Here is a 21,059-nt window from a genome sequence, read left to right on the forward strand (position 1 = left end):
GAGCCAAAAAGGGTATAGGGATCGTTATCCGTGACAAGGATGGAAAGCCTCTCTTCGCCAAATCAGAAGTAACAAAGTTCTCGAGGTGTCTGAAGGAGAGGCTCTTGCAATCAGGTCAGGTCTGCTTGAGGCTCTGGGTCTGGGGTTCGACTTTATTGAAGTAGAGTCTGACTATAAAGGGGTAGTGGACCTCATTCTCAGCTCGGGGTTATTGGGAGCTATTGATATCCAAGCGATTATCTCGGATATTCAGTTCCTGGGCCCCTGTTTCCTTGATTCTAAGTTCTCTTATTTTCCTAGGGAGGCAAACAATGTAGCCGATTCCCTAGCCAGGAAAACCTTGTCGATGCATAATACGACAATTTGGCCTCTTTCCACTCCCTGGTTGAGAGATCTTTGTATTTCCCCTTCCAGGAGTTCTTCTTCTGCTTTTCAATAAAGTTATCTTTACCCAAAAAAAAAAAAACAAAAAACGAAGGTCTTATATATGTTTTGGAGGGAACAGTTGTCTCAAATTAGTATCGCTCAGAATTGACCCAAGTATTACACATTTGCACGAGTAGTTTTTTTTTTTTTTTTTAAATCACCTTTTTACAGTTGTCCGTACAGGTGTATCAGATTGAGACATCGGCCAATACTGGTCCGATCCAAGATTACAAACCAAGGTCCAGAGTTGGGGTAAATCCAGTCACTCACACCAGCCTTCTTGAATGCCCTGGGTTCTGATGCTGACCCAAGCTGTTCTAGTCCTTCCAATACCTACTTTAAGAGCACTCATGTTTCTTTGGATCAGGATCGTCTCCAAGGAGCAGGGAATGCCCAGGGCGCTGCTAGCCGTTGGGCTGTGCCGCACTGCCGCACACAGCCCTAGGCGTGCATCAAGATGTGTGCGGCACAGCTCAACTGCTGGATGCCCCTGGCAGTACCCTGGGCGCACGCCTCTATGGAGACGAGCTAAATTCTGTTTTTTCTTGAGTCATGGAATTTTTATCACCTACGGTTCCCCTGCCCGGTACGGTTCCCTAGTGCCTCGAATCGTTATCGTCTACAGTTCCCTGACCGGTGCGGTTCCCTAGTGCCTCTCACAAGAGGGGGTGGGACCCACCCGGGCACTGACCGAACACTCTGCCCGGGTGGGGTCCACCCTCCTCTTGTGAGAGGCACTAGGGAACTGCATCGGTCAGGGAACCGCATACGATAAAAATTCCCAGTGCCTCTAATAAAAAAGGTGTGGATCCCACCCAGTCAGTGTGTTCGATCAGGGGGTGGAATGGTCATTTCAGCCCCCTATGAGAGGAACCGCACAACTATACCGATCAGCGAACCTCAGGGGATAAAGGTCCGCCAATGTAACCCACCAGGGCCACCAGCCTCTGTACTTGGCCATGGCTTCATCGCTGTTTTCCAAACGCTGCGTATTATTTAGTGAATACTTATGTTCACTGTATTTGCGAAAAAAAACCCATCGTTTAACTTTCCCAGCAAGTATCGCCAAAAAGTACAGTAAAAATGTTAAACCTTCGGCCTGCTTCTCTATCTTTTTCTCTCTTTACTCTACTGAAGTGAACTTCTTGTCCATTTTGCTTCTTGTATATCTGCGGCACAGGTTGGGGAATCGTTTTCGCTTCAACCCACATCCAAATTTTACTCTCGAATTGAGCATCTTCTGTCTCCAGGGTTTTCCAGAACGTTGTCCCTTAGAACCCTTAGAAATCAGAAATGGCGTCAATTAACTTCGGATGGTTCGGGGAGAACTGGTTTCAGAAGCCCCAAAACCCAGTTTCTCCATTCCAGTTCGTCTCATTGAATGAAGCCCATTTTAAAAAACGCTCTCAACCCCCAAACTTCGCTTTCATAAGCGGTTCGAATCTCTTCGGTAAACGGAAAAAGTCAGAGACTCCCCGAACGCCCGGCAAGTACAAGAGAATGCTCGATGAGTTCTTCTGGGAATGTGAGAACCTCCCCGATTACAGACATGCACCAGACGTGGAGAAGATACTCAATGATGACCCAGTTTTCGAGAAGAAGGAGAATCCCACTGAAGAAGAGATTAAAGAGAACGCTCAATGGTGGGAGGAGTTCAGGAAGAGCCCCGTTGTTAAGTTCTTGAGAAGGGTTGAAGAGATTGATGACAAAATCAATGAATTGGAGCTTAAAGAGAATGAGTCTCCATTCAGGAAAGAGGACAAGAAGCTCTGGCAGGCCTTGCCCCATGTGCCCGGGTTGGATGGGCGGCCAATGCCTAGAAAAGCAATTAAGACACAGAAAGAGTCGGATGATAAGTTCTGGGATTTTGCGAGGCAATTCTTCTTCGGGCTGTGGGGATTTCGACAGAGGCCATACCCTCCGGGTCGCCCAATCGATGTTGCGCAAGCCATTGGATACAAGCGACTAGAGAAGCGATACTATGACTGTTAGTTTCTGTTTAATTATGCAGTTCTGGCTTCCGGTTTCATTGCAGTTGTGCTATTAAGCGTAAAACCTGTTTTATAGTCCATAATACTAATATTTCTCTGGTCCATTTATAATAAATTGCTGTTTGAGATTTTATTTCCATAGTTTTATTTTGAAAGTTGAGTGATCTATGTAGCCGACCCACATAGCTGGGATAAGGCTGAGCTGAGTTTTGTCTTGGACTTCTGTTTTTATTCTTAATTGAGCTTCTTATATTGTGGTGAAAAAATAATATCCACTGATTTTTAATTTGTAAATCATCAAGCTTGACGGCATTTAAAACAATGGGTTTTCAGTTTCTGAAATTGATGCTATTTTTCATACTGTTTCAGTTGATAATTGATTTTCAACTTGTGTATTCTGTGACATTCTTCTTTCCATTAATCTTGATGGAGGCGTCCTTCTCATATATATATAATTGAAGTCTTTTTAGCATTTTATGGGATATACAGACGATTTTGGCTTATGTGCTTACATGATCTATGCTGCCCCATATTTGGTGATTTCATGGGCTTCCTGATTATAAATATGGTAGTGATCTTGAACAAAAACAAGTCCAACCCCCCCCCCCCCCCACCCCCCCAACAACAGTCCAGAATGTTTATGAATTAATATAACCAAGGAAATCACTGGATGAGATAGTTCCTATGCAGAGAAGGCAATGCCCCCCCCCCAAAAAAAAAAAAAAAAAAGAAAAAGAGAAAAGAAAAAAGCAAAGATATCCAGCTGTACAGTAACCTGCCACTCTTTCACACCTAAAGAAGCGTAACGGTGGATATTCCATGTTCATGCGCTCATTATTTTCTTTTCTTATAATGTCTACTTAATTTAATTTGCTCATGCAACTGATGTCATCCCTGCTGCTGCACTTTTCATTTTGTTTTTCCTTTCACTGTTGTATGTTTTACCATTTTCTTGTCTCTTCTTTTAATATCTCCTTGTTTAATGCCATAGTTATCATGAGGAGTGGTGGTTGGTTCTACAAAGATCGATTGGGGCGCACAAGAGGACCACTTGAGCTGATTACGCTGAAAACTGCTTGGGCTGGAGGAATAATTGACAAAGACACTTTCATCTGGGGGGAGGACATGGATGAATGGGCACCCATTGGCATGGTATATGGCTTGGAAAAAGCAATTGCTACTTGGGAAGGTTTGTTAAGTAGTTATTTTCGATTTTCCCATGTTTTTACAAGTTAGTTTTTATTAATGCTCTCATGAACAGCTTTATCTCATTGGAAATCTAAGTTACCCTTCTACTGAACATAGCAATGATCACCTATTACCAACTGTGTAACTTTGCATGTGATGCAAAGTGAAGAAGTTACTTGACCTGTTGCTGCTTTTTGGTGGCCAGAGGGGATCTGATTGGTCCTGGAAGGAGCTTATTGAGACTTAAAACTTTCAGAATTATCTGGTTGGACCTCTTGTTTTTGCAACCAGTTAGGCAGGGCCAACTGGATAAACTATTCCCCCCTTCTGTATTTTTGCATGTATCTTGGTCTGTTGTTTTAGTTCATATGCTCTTCACAAGTGGTACCTTAGATTTTCTAGATTAGTCATTGGTGAGCCTCTCTTGTTATTTGATCTCGTCTGACAACTTTATAAAAAAATATGAAGTTGTATCCCAGGCATATAAATAGTACGTACTTAAGTTTGGATTCTGTGTGCTGTTTGCTTATGGTTTGTTATCTTCAGTTCGTCTAGGAGCTGGTGCAACAGCTTTCATTCACAAGCTCATGAAAGGAATACCTCCCTGGGTTCCAGTGAAGGGGCATGAGAAGAAGACTTATAAGCAGGTTCAAAAAGAGGCACTTGAGAGCAAGAGACGTGATTTAGCAGTACTTGAAGCAAATGGTGGTATTTGGCCTGGAGTTAGGATCCCCAGTCATGCCTTGTTTCTTTGGGCAAGTGGATCAGAACTTACCACGATATTAGAAGCTGACCATATGCCTAACAAATACATCTCTAAAGATCTTAGGTATCTTTCTAGTCCTCAAACTCCCTTTCCCTTGCTTTTTTACTCTAGTCTGCTTTTAATAGATATTCTCTAATCTCTTAAGTGGTTTACTGTTTGTCTTAGGTATACAAAGCTATTTTCCTTTCATTCTATGCTTTCTCAGTTTCAGATTGATCTTAAATTTTTGTCACCTGCTCGTTCCTTGTGGATGTTGGTGAACTTCTTAAAATGTGGTTTTTTTTTTCTTCATATAAGACAATTTTTTGGGACAGGGGTATCATGTAAACATAGAGATCTATACATTGATTTAAGGGCTGCAACTTGGTGGGGTTGGATCGGGTTGAAGACCGACCTTTCCTTTTAGTGGAGGAGAAGGTAAACTAGAAGCCCAGCCCAAAGTGACCAAGAAGTCCTCATTCACTAATTCAACTATGAATCGGGATTGTTGGGTTATTTCAGATACATGTTAGCAATTCAAAACCAATATAGAAACCATTTTTCAGTTGGTGGAATTCTTAAATTTTTGGTATTGTGGTTCTTCTTGCTGCTTCTTGTGACGAGGACCAGGAATCTGAGGGATCCTTTTCAATTGGGATCCATATGGAGTCATTAGCCGGTCTAGCAGTCCAGAGCAATGCAAAATAACATAAAAACAATGAAGAGTGCCAATGTTATTTTCAATTTTTGGATTTTGATTGTGGGGGGTGGGGGTGGGGTCAAGTATTCTAATGTCTTTCTTTTGGGGTTTGGATGTGAATTTAGTCAAAGTCAATTTAAAAAAAAAAAATATTATTAGTTTATTCTTACTTTGAGCTGTTATTATTTTTATTGTCACAAGGGTGTGTTATTTTCCAAATGTCACAAGGCATGTATTCTGCCACGTGGATAGATGATGTGTCCATTCCGACCATTGGATAGAGAGGACATGGTCTAGATTAGCCACGTGTCAAATTTAAGAGTCTAATTCAATCAAAGACCCCCTTGTATTGGCATGCGTCCCATGTATGACGTATGTCCCATTGCTTGCATCTCAAGTATGTCCATGCGCGTGTACCAGTACTGTAGACAATACTGATCACTCTCCCAACTCTGAGTGGGATTAGATGTTTTAGATTAAAAAAATGATAAAAATGGAAGGTTTAGATTTGTTTTGTGATTTCCGGGAACATCACATTCCTTTGTTACATGGATAACCACCCTATTTATTATTAATTAATTATTATTATTATTGTTCTTCTTCCTCTTCTTATTGTTATTATTATAGGATAACTGTTATTGTTGTTGTTATTTTGTTATTATTATTAGGGATTACTGTGAGGGAGGGCCTTGGTGCAAAAAGGTTGCTCCATTGTGACCAAGTGGTCACGGGTTCGAGTCTGGAAACAGCCTCTTTGCGAAAGCAGGGGTAAGGCTGCGTACGTTATGACCCTCCCCAGACCCTGCAGTGGCAGGAGCCTCATGCACTGGGTACGCCTTTTTTATTAGTTGTTGTTGTTGTCCTTGGTATTATTTCCCTAACTTTATTTTAAGCAATTATTCAATTACATCTCACACAAGACCTATCTGTGATAAGATTTCTAATTTTATTACGAGCACTGAGATTGGGTCTTAGGAATAGGGTCCGGATGAGTATATCGTCCCCTATAAATATGCATTTATCCTTTGTGATGGATTTCTGGATTCTGAAGGTGGATTTCCTTCTACTACTACCCAAGGGATCTCTGGAAACCTCATTTTAAAATTTCAGAGTTCCATAGATTGATTCCTGTGAAAAACCCATCATTATTTTTTTAATGTTTATAATGCTATATTATCCTCTGTTGTGAATTGGATATCTTTGGGTTGTGACTGATAAAATCAATTTGCTATCTTAGACTCACTAAAAATTCTAGTCTTCTTGTTTGTTCTAAAATCTAGTATCGGTTTATTGTTACCCTTGATCGTCCTAAATCACCAGCCTGCTCATTGACCTGTCAAAAGGACTAGCTCATGTCATGGGTCAGAATTTTCGACCCTCCAACTCAAACTATTGAAATGTTTGTGTTGGGTAGAACAAGGATAATTCTGTTTTGATGGGTAAAGTGGACTGCTTTGTTGCCTAACATGAAAATGGGTCAAACAGGTTTTTAAACTATTAGAGTAAAGACAACTAACAAAAGAGTTTTTGGTTGCTTATTTGTGGCAGGATTCAATTGGCTAAAGCTATTCCTGGTTTAAGACCATGGGAGGTTCTAAGCATTGAACAAGCGATGGATCAAATAACATATGGTGGGGAGTGGTATCGTGAACCACTTGGGACATACACAACAGGTCCTCCATACATCAGGGACTGGAATAAGGATGTTAAGGTAGATTCATTCTTTCTTCCCTTACCAGCACTTTATATTGATTTTTGTGATTGTTTATGCTCCACCATCAACTTTAGATTGGTTTCAACAACTTCATACCTTTTGTACCTTGTTCCTTAGTTATTGCATATGGTATCTCAATACATTCTTCTTCATTGTGTTACAGATGTTACTGATTTTCAGCATAGATGTCATATAAAATGTAAAGTGCCAAAAAATGCATGAATGAGAGGAACTTAATCTATAAGCGATAACAATTGTAGTAGCATTTATGACAAGGATTAGCGAACAAGATCCCAGTATGGACAGCTATGTGTTCTGTCCATGTAATTTTGGTGAACACCTTAGAGGGTATTACTTGGGCCCCCATTGGGGAGGGAGGGAGTTTTTTTTTTTTTGGTAAATGGGAGGGAGGGAGTTCGCATAGGGCTGAATTGCTTCTGATAAAGAGGGGTTTAGATTATGTGCAGTGGATAGGTTAATTATGTCTTAATGGAAGGGCATTCAGCTAATGGTATTAGGTGGATGAGAGATTAGAGGAACCATGGACATTATTGCACCTCATCTGGCTTGTTCAACTTTGTATTCTTTATACAAAGTTGCTTTTTAGTGTTCTGGGGCCTTTTAAAGAGGTGTTATTCTTTCGCTCTATCCATAAGTTATTATTATCATTTTTTTATCTACACTGAATTATATAGTGGTAAAATCTGCATTCTTTCGGATGCCTTCACAAGAAATGCTCAGCAGCCACATGTTTGTTCTTTTGCCTAAGTAAGGGGAGTGGACACTTGAGTGACCGGGTTTCCCCTATTATTGTGTCTTTTCTCTCAATTTCTGTTTTTGTTTTTCCCAAGAGTTCTATTGTTAAGAAGGGTTAGGTGCCTGTGCTGAATATCTGTGCATTTAAGGTGAAGGTAAACTCATTAACAGAAGAAATCAAATTTTCGTAATTATATAGTGGTCAAGGTGTCAACTATCGAATCGGTATTGGGCAGCATATTGGAAAGCTAGTTTCAAGAGACGTCTCGAAGATATATAGAAGAGATGCTAAGATACACTAGATACTCTTTGATGCTTATGATACAATTGTTTTAAGCATTGTGCACCATAAATAAGTAATAAGTAATGATATCCTACTAATGCCAAGTTAACTCCATCTTCAAGGCATCTATGTGATTCAAATCTTCATTGGCAAAGGCAATGCTAAACCTAATAATTTATAATAGAAACCAATGAAGCAAGAAAAAAAAAAACTTCTATTTGCATAGGAAGAGTGTTTCCTGTCCGGAAGCATAGCCTACGCTGGCAGGAAACACCCAATAAGTGCCTCTGGAAAGGAATCATTTTGGGGGGGGGGAGGGCAGAGGTATTTTCAGGGGAGGGGAGGAGAGAGATAGACACAGGGGAGCGCTAGTGTAGGCTACGCTCCTGGGCAGAAAACATTTTCCCATTTGCATATTAGGGTACTGGCTTAAAGTAACCCCTAAAGGTCCAAACCAAGCAATATGTAAGTATAAACCTAACACCAAGTATTAAGTAACATAAATTAAATATGGGACTGTCTGAGTGACTCCTCTAGCGGTGTATTTAGAACTTGTAACATTCTTTAAGTCAAGGGTATAAAAAGGGTTTTAAAAAAAAATTAAAAGAGATTATGTCATTGTCAAACGTGCAATGACAGAATTTTTTTTCATTATGTTATAGTGAGAGGGCAAAAAATAAGGCTACAAATTATTTGACACCTTAAGGGGTGTCAATAAGAAAATCCCATTAAATATAGGACTGAGTTTTCCTCTTTACCAAAAAAATAAAAAAAGAGTTTCCCTTCAGCCCAATGCATTCACTGAGGCGGGTTCAGATGTGCTGGGGGGGGGTTATCAAGAGGGTATTTTGGGGAATATACTAAAACGCTATAGTGGTTTGTGAACCATAGGATGGTGTCTGAACGTTCACCGGGTGGTGGAGGAAAACCTTGTCCTTAAATATATACACATTAACCTTACTACTACTCTATGAGTAACATATCAAACAAACTTGGAGTAGTATGTAATTATTAATAGGGAAAATTACGTTTACCACCCCTGTAGTTTGAATTTATTACGTCTACCACCCCTGTAATTTAATATATTTCAAAGACCTCCCCTGTATTTTGGAAAAACCTTACAACTGTACCCTTACCGTTAGATTAAAACAGTTAAGTGATGATGTCATTGCCCAATTTTAATCTAAATACCCATACTACCCTTATAACCCAACCCTCTTCTCTCTCCTCCCACACTCCTCTCTTCTCAGTTCTCCCCTCTCTTTCTCTCTCTCTGCCGGAGCAGAAGAAGGGTAATAACAGTCGCCTCTTTTTACTTATTTTCCGCTTCACCATTGCTGGCGCCATTTTGGGAAACTTCCATGGATTTAGAATTGGCGCTACAACCGATGCAGAAGTACGAGAATCCCAACCCTGCCTGTCCACCTCCCCCTGTTCTTTGTTCTCCATTAATGAACGATGTTCTGGCTGTGATTTAGGGGAACTGATTTCACCACCGTCACTGTCTTTCTCTTCATGGGTTTTCAGATCATCAATTCCTAACACTAATTGAATTAACGAACGAAGTGAAATCAATCCAATAAAACATTAACAGAAAGAAACCCAAAAAACTAAATAGGAGAAACCGTAAAAAGAGGAATGGTTGTTGGCGGACTTTTCTTTCTTTTTCTTATCTTGTTTTCTCTTCTTTGCACCTGATGGCATGATGAGGTATTATGGGTTAGTGTATGTGAAGATGATGGTGATGAGTTCCTCTCTTTGACACTCTGTAAAAGGGTCCTGCAAACTATCTCGTTCTCTGGTATTTCTTTATTGGGTATCGACAGATTATATATCTAGAAAAGCAATAAGAGGGAGATGGGCAGGTGGGTCTGCTGGAATTTGAGGGTTTTGAATTGAGGGGTCGGTCTGAATACTTGGAAGCAAAGTGTGAAATGTAAATTAAAGAAGAATATGGAGAGTGGATGTTACTTTTGGGGACTGCGAAGGGTGGGAGTTTAGAAAGAGAAACGGCAGAGAAGGAGAGAGATAATGAAGTGGAAGTCGGCATAGACAAGCGAGTAGTGACTGAAGCTTTTGCATCCAGTACACACACTGTTGGATGAAAAAAAGAGGTTACTGCCTCTCATCTGACCATTAACTCTCGACTGAAGCTTTAAATTTCCATTCATCACTGTATTTGGATCTCATAAAAAGATCCAGCCTAGGCGGATCGTGGTGAGGTGCTTGAGAGATTTTGATGGTGGAAGGGATGGTTCCTTTGAGATTTATTAGCAGGGGAGGCGACTGTTATTACCCTTCTGCTCTGGCAGAGAGAGAGAGAGACAGAGAGGGAAGAAGAGAGGAGAGGTTACCGCCGGAGTGGAGTGTCAGAGGAGAGAGAAGAGGGTTGGGTTTGAACCATGGTTAAGTTTAGGAATCAATTTTGACCGTTGGATTAGAACAAGACAGCTGTCGACATTCTAAGGGGTACTTATTAATAGAGTATAGGGAAGGGCAAAACTGACTTTTCAAATTAATAGGGAATATGAAAGGGCAAAACTGTCTTTTCAATTTAAAACTAACAGAGTTAGCACTCAGGGGTATGGATGTAATTAATTAATTTACAGGGGTGGTACACGTAATAGATTCAATAATATGTTCTTAGCAACAAATTTAATGTTGAAAAATTATTTATCCACCCATGTCCTCCTTTGGATAGTCCGCAGTGTTAGAGCTCTTGTATGATATACATATTGTTTCTTCTCTTTCCTACAAGGTCGGCCTTTTAGAGGAAGCGGTTTCTACATGGTATCAGAGCAGGCAAGGGTCACGGTATCGAGTCCCCCTGGGAGCGGACAGGTGTTAAAAAATTATTTATCCACCCGTGTCCCCCTTTGGATAGTCCACCACGTTAGAGCTCCTGTATGATATATATATTGTTTCCTCTCTTTCCTACAAGGTCGGCCTTTTAGAGGAAGTGGTTTCTACACTTAATTATATATTATAGATCACAATTCATTTAAGATGATCTGAATATTTATGTCATTTTTCCAATTAGATGTGATGCTTGGCAAAAACAAGCAATAAAAACCAAGATTTAAGCAAAAAAATCATTTTTCTTAATCATACTACAGCCCTGGGCTATGATGTTTGATCTCCACTTTGATGAGCTTAAATGCAATTTTTAAATTGTTTAATCACTCCTCCTATGTGGTTTTTAAGTGTGGATCCACTTAGGTTTTGAACAGCAATCAGAGTAGGAAGGAGTCTTCTTTAAAAACTGGGATTTTTTAGGTTTTGGCAGCTAATGTATTGGTCTGTATTGAATTGTATCGGACTATCGGTACTGTATGACATAGATAGAGTTTATTTACAAGTTATTTCAGTTTTAGAGTCTAATTAGAAATCTTTGGTTTTGTCTTTTAATACTTGCATGTATTCAACGAGATGGACAGTGAATTGAATAGAAAATATTGGGTTTGCCTACGTGAGTGTGTGGTGGTGTGTTTCCTCTTCCCTTGCAAAGTTTCTTCTCAGAAATCTTTCCTTCTCCTAACCGGCCCTCCACCAATTTGGTATCAGAGCCGAAGGATCCATCATCCCCCTGTCAATCTTTCTACTTCCCTTTCTCTGTTTCCTTCCCTTCTTTCCTATTTTTCTTTTCGCTACTGATTTGCTTAAACTACACTGGCAGTACCTGTAACCCTCCTCTCGATTCCCATCGTAAACACCTCCCGACTCCCACAGCAACCTTCTCTCTCTTCCATCTCCGAAGTAACCCCACCCCCATCCCTTAAGCTCTCATTGATACTCCACCCATGCCTTCGATTCCTCCCAGTACTCCTTCTAGGTTACAGTATAAGAAAAAAACAAAGAGACTGCAACAAACCCCCTCCCATCTCCTGCACTGCAACATCACTACAGCCCTCCCTGCGATTCCCAGTGATAATCCTTCGCACTGCCTCCTTTCTTTTCTGTCCCTGCAACTTCGATCAACACTCCACTGCCCCCTTCATCTCCCTTCTAGTGTTCCGAAAGCTACAACAAAAAAAAAAAAAAAAAAAAGAAGGTTGAGAAGAGAAGAGAGAGCCAGAGACAACAAACAGGGGAAAAAAACACGTACCTGTTCAGAAACTCCCACCGCGAATCGGATCCCCGGAGTGATCGGCTCCCTCCCTCGCATCAATGTCTCCTTCAATTTGTGCTGTCACCCTTGCGCAGTCTCCTTGGTGAAGTTGACGACCAAATATCCAAGTGGAAGTCGAACTCTCGCCGCTAGTCCTGTTGATCTCCATTTTCTTTGCTGGTTATCCACTGGTAGAAGACAGCCCAACAGTCTTCCACTCCTCCCCGGACTCCCATGACAAGTACCCTTTAACCCCCCCTTTTCCCAAATTGCCCCCTTACGATTTCATTATAAATCTTATTTTGTTTTAGTTTCCAATAGTACGCTGTTTACCTCCCTTATCCCTTTAATTTTATTTTATTTCAAGATCACCCCCTCTTTAATTATAATTCCTTTAATATCCTTCAACCCTTATCCCTAAACAGTCATTTCAGATTTTACTTATTTACAATTCGGCCACTAGTTTTATAAACAAAATATTTTCCATTTTGCCATTGATACTTTGATTTGAGTTTTCTCTAGCTCGTGTGGGCCCATAAAGATTCCGACTACGGTTTCCGAACCCTGAGATCACCACCAATTGGAGATTTTATCAATATCTCAACCATGGTAGCCAATAGTAAGATTCTCCAATAGCTCCACTACTATAAAGGTGAAACCGATGCAAAAATTGATACCCTCACTACTGCCGTCAATTCCATTCAGACAACGATGGAATTTATGCAAGCTTTTATTTTTCGACTGGTGGTTTCTGATAAAGGAAACAGACCCATATAATCTAGGGATTCTTCCAACTCCATCCTACAGGATCCATCTCATGGTACACCACCATCACCACCACCACCACCATGTGGAGTTGGTCGATATGATGATCCTATTTATGGAGCTGAAAGAGGCGCAAACTGGACGTCCACGATTTTTATGGGGATAACAATCCTGTTGAAGTATATCAAGCATAGGAGAAGGGAAACTCTATTAGAATAATGGAATATTCTGATTGAGATGTCCTCCTATGTGTCTCTTGTTACTTGTGGTTTACAGTTAGGATTGCTAAGTCCTAGTTTCTATTTTCTAATTTTTGTTGATTTAGGATTAGTTTCTATTTTAGATTCTATGTTTCATATTGTAACTAGGATTCCTAATATAATTAGGAATTCCCCTTTGGCTGTAATCTATTTTATATAAATAAAGGCTTGGTGAGGGAGGCTGTCAAGTTCGATCATTCTTGACAGCACTCCTCTCTTTTCTTCTCTTCCTTTCTCGATTCTGGTTTCTAGAAGTGTATTCGGCTACATGCTATCAGAGCACAATCATTGATTGATTGTTACTCTGCAATTCTGGTTTGAAGGTCTTTTCAAGTTCTCCTTAAAAGGGTGCAGCACCCTATGCTGCATATTACTACACATTAAACCCTAGATGGAGTTTTCAATTGAAAACTAGGGTTCTATTTACTTATCTACGATACAAGATCGATTGGAGGATATCCTTTTCAACTTGCAGTTCTTCTTGAAGACTCAATCTGGGTTTTCTTTTTGAAGATTATTTTTATATCCTATTTTGGATCCAGTCAGTGGATCATTGCTGAAGTTTGAAGGTACTTTTACAGGGTATTGCTGCTCTTCTTTGTCCAGTACCCTAGTTTGGGTTTTCTTTCTCCAATCGATCCCTATTTTCTGGTGAGAGACTGGGTTCTGTTTCCCCTCTCCCAGAACAACACTTGGTTGTCTACCTTTGATGTTTTTGGGTTGATAAACCCCTGGAAGGATTATCCTCCATTGCTCGATATACTTCAACACAAAACAGTACCTTGACTGGATTCACAGTTTGGAGACATTTTTTAGGTGGTATGGGTTGACTGAAGCCAGAAAAGCCTTATTTGGAGAGGCTAAGCTGAAGGGCCCGGCTCGAATCTAGTGGATCAAGCAACAACAACAGAATCGGACCCGCATTGGGCTAGTCACTACTTAGGTTGAGATGAGTGAAGCCATGAACTGGAAATTCTTGTCTACCGACTACAAGCAGCACATGCACCTCAGGTTTGCACAGTTGAGACAGTAAAGCTTGATAGTTGAGGAGTATGTCGCCAGATTCTACTATTTTGCACTTGATCTGATTTGAAGTGTGATGAAGAGATATTGGTGGCACAATTCCACAATGGTTTGCACCCTGTGATCAGTGCTGCACTAGCATCCAATCGACTGCCTACAATGGAGGATGTTGTACAGGTGACATATCAGGTAGAAGAAAGTCTGAAGCAGCTATACACTTGAAGGACTTTTACAGACACTTTTCCTAGGGGTAACAGTTCAAGTTAGTAGTAGTTTTCTCCCTTGGAAAAGTCATACAACAAACCACAGGCTACTAGTTCATCTATGCCATCTACACAACCTAACCAACCATATTCTTCACCTGGCGTGATTTCGACATGGCATCTTCATGACCTAACCGACCATATTCTCCGTCTCGGCGTGGTTTTGACAGACCTCCTATGATGCCAAAAGCTGCCATTCAGTGTTTTACGTGCAAATGATTCAAACATATCGGTGCTGTGTTCCAACCGTTTGATAGCTTATATTGATAAGGACTCTTTTATAACTTATGCTCCTGAAGAGCACCTTGGTTCTGAAGTCAAAGTAATGCAAGAGTTGACCTTGAACCAGGGAAACCAACAGGAGATCGATTGCAGCCAGGATCAGCACGATAAATAACAAATTAAATAACTAGAACTCTCTTTTTTTTATTGTTGTTTTCTATTACATATGAATGGAGAACATAAAGGTTAAGAAGAAAGGAGAAGAAGATAAAGAAGAGAAGAAGGGGGGTAGGGCGGAATGGGCTTCTCACCCACATCTATCTCAGCTATTGAAACATGGAATTTCTCCCATAACCAATGGCAAACTTGGCCACAAATTCTATTCTCCAAAATCTGTTTCTATTACAAGAGGGGCTGCCTATTTAATGGAATTGGTCGGCTTACAAAATTAGAAACTTAAGAAATAGAAACTCCTGAAAGAAATAGAAACTTCTAAAAAAAATAGAAACCTAATGAAAATACAAACTACTAAGGCTTTATAGATCCAACCTTCTAAACAAGCAAGGAAACAAAAATAGAAACAAACTGAAATTAGAAGCTACCTAAATGAAATAAAATAAACTTTCTAAAACTGAAAATAGAAACTAAACTTGCATTTGGATGGGATCTTTCTCCACTTGATGGGCCCACAAAATCTTCTAAAAACTATCTCCGCACAAGGAAAATATGGGCTGTCACTGTTCACGTGAACAGTACCGTGAACAGTGTTTTGGTCTTTTATTTTCCTCATGCTTCACTCTGGGCTGGGGCTGCCTTAGGTGATGCTCCATCAAACCAACAAAAACTTGCCACATCATCAAACCAGGCTGCTTCTCATAGCAGTCGCATCCCACAACCTTGCTGGGCTGATTTTGAGGCTTGTTCCTACGGGTATATATGGACTTGTGATCTACATCACAAAGGCAATAACAAAGATGTGGAGGGACACCCCTGCTATGTTCTTCGTCATGTTTTTATCACTCATAAGGTTACTGAGGATGACCAATTATGTTGTCTGGTGATCGATGGAGGTAAGTGCACTAATGTCGTCTCTGAAGACGCTGTTCGTAAGCTAGGATTGTAGACAGAGCCACAGCCAAATCTTTACAAGGTTGCATGGGTGAACAACACTAATCTTAAGATTATTGACAAGTGTTACTATTGGTGGATTCATGGATACAGTACAATGCAACATCCTCCCTCTGAAGGTGTGTCATATTCTTCTTGGTCGACCTTGGCTGTTTGATAAGAAGGCACAACATTGTGGGTATGCGAATACGTACTCTTTCAAGCACGACAACAAAACCATGAAGTTTCTTTCTGCAAAAGATCTCCCCAACATTAAGCTCAAGTGAGTGGCGGGATCGTTCCTCCTCCAGCATGTTGACTCAGATGACCTCCTTGGTCCTTTTCCAAACTCGACGGAGTCGAGTTCTTTTCAGAGGAGGAGAATTGATGTAGTAGCAATTGACTGGTTGGACCAACATGACCTAGTTTGGAAACCCAAACCCATACGGAACCAGTCCAACCTAGGTTTTTGGTCCACTAAGAGTGGGAAGTAGTTATTTAGTAATTTTTTATTTTTAAGTCTTTTATTTATTTTGAGTTGAATACGTAGGACATTGATAGAGTTTGGTTACAAGTTATTTCAGTTTTAGAGTCTAACTAGGTGTCTTTGGTTTTCTCTTTAAATACTTGCATGTATTCAACAAGATGGACAGTGAATTGAATAGAAAATATTGGGTTTGCCTACGTGATTATGTGGTTGTGTGTTTCCTCTTCCCCTGCAAAGTTTCTTCTCAGAAATCTTTCCTTCTCCTAACCACCCCTCCATCATTCATTCATTTTCTTTTGCAATTTTTAGTAATTAATAAGAAAAAGGTAAAGAGGAGTATTTAATGCTGTTATATGTAAATGCTCATTTGTATAGTATACACAAATCTATGTATACAATTTGGCCCTTTTTCTGGGGTATCTAACTTTGGTAGGTTCAGCTTCGTTCAAGTACTTGGACCCAAAAAGGGGAAAAAAAAAAAAGGCGACCAAGATAGAGAGTCATCCTCTTCTTCTTCTTGGGTTGTTGGAAAATTCCTCTTCCTTGTCGGTTGCCAGAAATCTCTTTGTGTTCTTCCTCAGTCACCTTTAGCCTCGAAACCTTAGCCACAAAACTTTGAACCGTGAAAACCTTTAACTGTGAGTTTCTGATATCTGAACCTCACCTGAAAGTTGCAGAGAGATTGGTGGCGACTTGGAGAAAGTCTTTTTTGTCCTTCACTTGAATTATCTTTCTAGAAGAGATTTTTTTTTTGGGGGGGGGGGGGGCTGGTTGGTGGTGGGGTGGAAAGAAGAGAACAGCATTAAATAAAATAGCAGGGGCATTTCCTTCTGGTGCTAATTTGGAAATCACCAAACTGGGTGACCCCTGGTTTTTCCATTTTTCTTTTCTTGAAAATATCAGCAGTATCACGGATTCCCGGAAGTTATGTTGGCAAAGCTTTTTGACATTTTGAAAATTTTGGTAGTATCTTCTTTTTGGGACATTTTTGGTGTTTGAATCTAAAAACAATATATTTGAAATACCTGGCCAATTTTTTAGAACCATTCATGTACTATTCATAATTGGTTTACTATATATACATTTATCTCAATCAAGCAAGTTAATTTATACGTTTCTGTGTTTATGACATTATGGTATGCTATTTCTATCCTAAACTAGTTGATGCCTTGGCTGATTAGTATCTTGTGTCTCGATGCATTTTTTCATTGGCAGCACGTACTTAATGTTTTCTTGAAGCTGAACTACCTAGTCTATGACAAACTATCGGCAACCATTCCAGGTTTTAGTTCTGTAATGGAAAAAGTCCACGCAGAGTCTTTGTCTAGACAGGCCTCACTACGGGAGAAAAAAGCTGCAGAGAAGGCGGCTCAGGAACAGGACTTGTATTCCGGGCCTTCATCAACTTTATAGCAGTATCTTGTGTTCTGGTTTTCGGGTGTGTACAGAAAACTATGAATACCTGGTACAACGATTTTGAAGAGAAGACAGTTTACCTGAAACATCTAATGTTCTCATACTGGTTACAGCTTAATGTCCAGGCGAAAAGACAGTACTCAGTGCGTACTCTGCCCTTTCTTTGTGTAGGAATGATTGGTAATTTTCCTCTTTTTGCAAGGTGATCTTATTGTATTCTTCTTCTTCTTCTGTCTCTCTCTCTCTCTAATGGCTTAAATGTTCAATTTGGTCATCCCCTCCTAGTGTGGCTATTTACTAAATGCTTAGGAGTTAGACCTCACTGATTATTAAATGCCTCAAGCTATACCAACCTGGTGATTAAATGCTCTGTCTGACCAAGTGCTGCTCTTTTGTGTGCATGCATGATTTTAAAAGCCAGACTGGACTGATCAGTCAAACACTCAAAACTTTGATTAACTGGGTGCAGCCATCTTTGAAGTTCCTTATTTTCTCTGTTTGTTTTCAACACAAGAGGGGGGGGGGGGGGTCACCGGAAAGTTGGAACCAGAGGCCTTTCTGAATGGTTGTCTGGTCTGGTTTTTAAGACTACCCGCATGGAATAGTGTATGTTTTCGTTGTCACCTTAAAAGAAAGTTTCAAGAACTGAATCTGGAGCCTGTGTATATTTTAGGTGTTAATGTGAGTTTTGCCTGCTTTTCTGCCTCCCAAGCAGTGAACGAAGCTTCTTTCAGACGCACAATAGAAAGCAAGCTAGCAAAATCTTCAATTTAGATTAAAAAGCCCAAAAGATCCAGCAGCCAAGATACTCTTAGTGAAATCACAAGATAAGAAAAGGTGCCATGGAGTCTCTAATTCATTATTACTCAAGCAACATTAGGGGTCAACAGGTAAGAAAGTCGCTATTCTAGTCTTAGTACACACAACACCCACAAGAAGGGTATACCCAGGTCATGAGGCTCCCGCCACTTCAGGGTTTGGAGAGGATCATAATGTATGCAGTCTTACCCTTGCTTTTGCAGAAAAGCTATTTTTAGACTCAAACCCGTGACCACTTGGTCACAATGGAGCAACCTTACCGTTGCACCAAGGCCCACAAGAACTTCCCATAAAAATATGCAAAATTTTAGGTGAATCTTCAAAAGTCATACAAAGTTTCACAATCTTACCGGTGATCACTTGGTCAAAATGGAGCAACCTTACCGTTGGTGAGAACTTCCCATAAAAACATGCAAAATTTTGGGTGAATTTTAAAAAATTATACAAAGTAATGCTATTCTAAATGATTGAACTGTGTTTTTTGATAATGGATGAAAATAATTTCTTATAAGAACTTTGACCCATAAATGATCAGGTTGAGTAAGAAGTCGCGAAGCCAATTTAAGAAGAATGGCTTTATTATGAATGGAAAAAAACTCCATAACCTAGTCCTCCCAAAGATTTAGATTTACATTAGACCTGCCATCCCATAGGACTTAATTTATTTATGCTTATTCTCCCCAACCCTTCTCCAAAATCCTAAATTTATCGAGTCCAGTTTAGAAAATAACTTGGATGGGAGCATAAACCAAGACGTCCAGAAAGTTGATATAGAACCAAGAAGCGATTTAATTAAGACAAACCTCCTAGCGCTTGAGACAGTAGGGGAACCCCAAGCTTCCTTTCTACCCTTTCGATTAGGTGTTGCCAGTCCTGAGTCCTATTGCTTGAGAAAGAAATATGGGTACATAAATAAGAAGTATCCAAAATAGGGCTAACCCCTAGACTACAAGCAACTATATTTGCAATATTATAACTTGACACCATCTTTTTTAAAAAATTAATCTACTGCCCAAAAATATCTTGAAAAAGATTTAAATTGCATGCACAGTGGAAATGCCATTTTCATTTGCTCTATAGAAGATGAAGGTATCATCGACAAAAAAACAAGCAAATTGTTAGAAAAACTAATGCATTCCAAGTTGGTCCCTAACCCCTAGATGCCGAAGGCGTCCTTGGGGTGATCTCGTAGTTCTTATGGGGTGGAGACGATGGGGTTGATTCATGGATTTTTCTTCTTTTTGCTGCATTTCCCTCTCTCGATCACCACCCTTTTGCATTCCCATTGCCTGTCCCTCTCCTTCCCTCTTGTTCATCTTCTTCTTCTTCTCCTCCTTCTCCAGTGGTTCTTGTCCCTCTCTTTTTTTAATTTAAGGGTAAATTACGGGGACCTCCCCTGTACTTTGCCCAATACTCACAACACCCCCTCGATGTTTTTTCAAAATTCATGAAGATGACTTTGTCACTATTTCTTGAAGCTTCAAGGGAAAAATAAACATCATGAATTTGTTGGTCTTCATTGAAAAGTTTGATAGAAATTTCTTGAAGCTTCTGTTGTATATATTATGAATTCAATCATTCGAAATTTCTTTTATAAGTGAATAATGATTCATCAATCAGAAAAACATAAATGGAATCTTCTCCCTCATCCCCCCCCCCCCCAAAAAAAAAAGAGAGGTGGGAGTTCTTCTTGAGGATCAATGTGATTGATTAAATAGACATGTATTCTTCTTGTAGTATAGGTTCTATATAGATTCATTTTGTACACCGTTCAATCTAGGAATAATTTGATAAACTGAAAAAAAGAGAGGAAAGCTTCCGTGTGACGATAGGTTGCAAAATGACCAAACTTGCCGATTTTGTTTTTGACTCGAGTAAAAATACCGAATCTCATTTGACTCAAACCAGTCGTGACGATTCTTATCGTTTTTTAACCCGACCTAATCTACACAACTCTTGACCAAGTTTTCAAAAAATTTGACTCTGACTTGGATGACTCGCCCTAGTCAAACCCCGAATTCCCCAAATAATAATTGAAAACTTGATCATTTCATCAGCACACACTTTTGAAGTTGTCAATTAAACTCCATGCGTAAGCATCTAAGAACATCACGAACCTCATGTAAAAAAATTACTAATAATTAAGTGGAAGAGGGTTTCTACTTTCTACACTATTAATAATGTAGGATCGGAAAATACTACTATTCATATGGAACCCACATGGCCAAAATAGAAGTAAGAAATGTAATATTCTCACTGAAGAGGTATATGAATCGTTGCTGTAACGTATTGTGCGGCAGTTGGAGAGGTCATGTGGCACAGTAGGTCCCACATGGTGTACATGGCCTCTCCAGCTGCCGCAGGATGCGTTACAGCACCATGCTGTAACAGATGCTGTGACACAGGGAGGATAAAAATTCAGAGGGATATAGGCACTGTGGCCAACTCTTTGCCATAATGATTGTCTAGCCCTTTAAAAGATAAAAAGGATTACTATTAAAGCACAAGGAGGACGCGTAGCGCACAATCCATAGTTGTATCGACGTCGTGTCGGCCTGACGGCACACCATTGTCTACTCCTTCCGACCTCGTAAAGCCAAAGCCATAGCAAAGCAACTCAACGCAACGATACATTTAAGACTCAGAAGAGGAAAACTTGTATAAAGAGAACGCTAAGACAACGAAAAAAAGGGGAAAAACAAACCAAAGAGGGAAATGAAGATGTCAGAACTCAGAAGAGGAAAAGTCTTTCTCTTTCTCTCTGAAATCTGAGTTACTTACTAGAA

At 40.0% G+C, this 21,059-nt stretch overlaps 1 protein-coding gene across 1 annotated transcript; it reads left to right on the plus strand.

Moving 5' to 3' along the window:
* Positions 1-1,550: 1,550 nt before the first annotated feature.
* LOC122640071 (protein TIC 56, chloroplastic) lies at positions 1,551-17,581 on the plus strand. Its single transcript, XM_043833193.1, has 5 exons — positions 1,551-2,413; positions 3,409-3,606; positions 4,152-4,434; positions 6,599-6,761; positions 17,254-17,581. The coding sequence occupies exons 1-5, from the start codon at positions 1,720-1,722 to the stop codon at positions 17,449-17,451; spliced, it is 1,536 nt and encodes a 511-aa protein (XP_043689128.1). The 5' UTR covers positions 1,551-1,719; the 3' UTR covers positions 17,452-17,581.
* Positions 17,582-21,059: the final 3,478 nt, after the last annotated feature.

Source organism: Telopea speciosissima, chromosome 1 (assembly GCF_018873765.1).
Source record: "Telopea speciosissima isolate NSW1024214 ecotype Mountain lineage chromosome 1, Tspe_v1, whole genome shotgun sequence".
NCBI classification, from domain to species: domain Eukaryota; kingdom Viridiplantae; phylum Streptophyta; class Magnoliopsida; order Proteales; family Proteaceae; genus Telopea; species Telopea speciosissima.

Excerpts from the sequence above, each read along its gene's own strand:
- LOC122640071 (XM_043833193.1), top strand. The coding sequence starts at position 1,720 with ATGGCGTCAATTAACTTCGGATGGTTCGGGGAGAACTGGTTTCAGAAG. Across the intron at positions 3,607-4,151 it reads AGCAATTGCTACTTGGGAAG|TTCGTCTAGGAGCTGGTGCA; the intron begins GTTTGTTAAGTA and ends TGTTATCTTCAG. Across the intron at positions 6,762-17,253 it reads ACTGGAATAAGGATGTTAAG|CACGTACTTAATGTTTTCTT; the intron begins GTAGATTCATTC and ends TTTCATTGGCAG.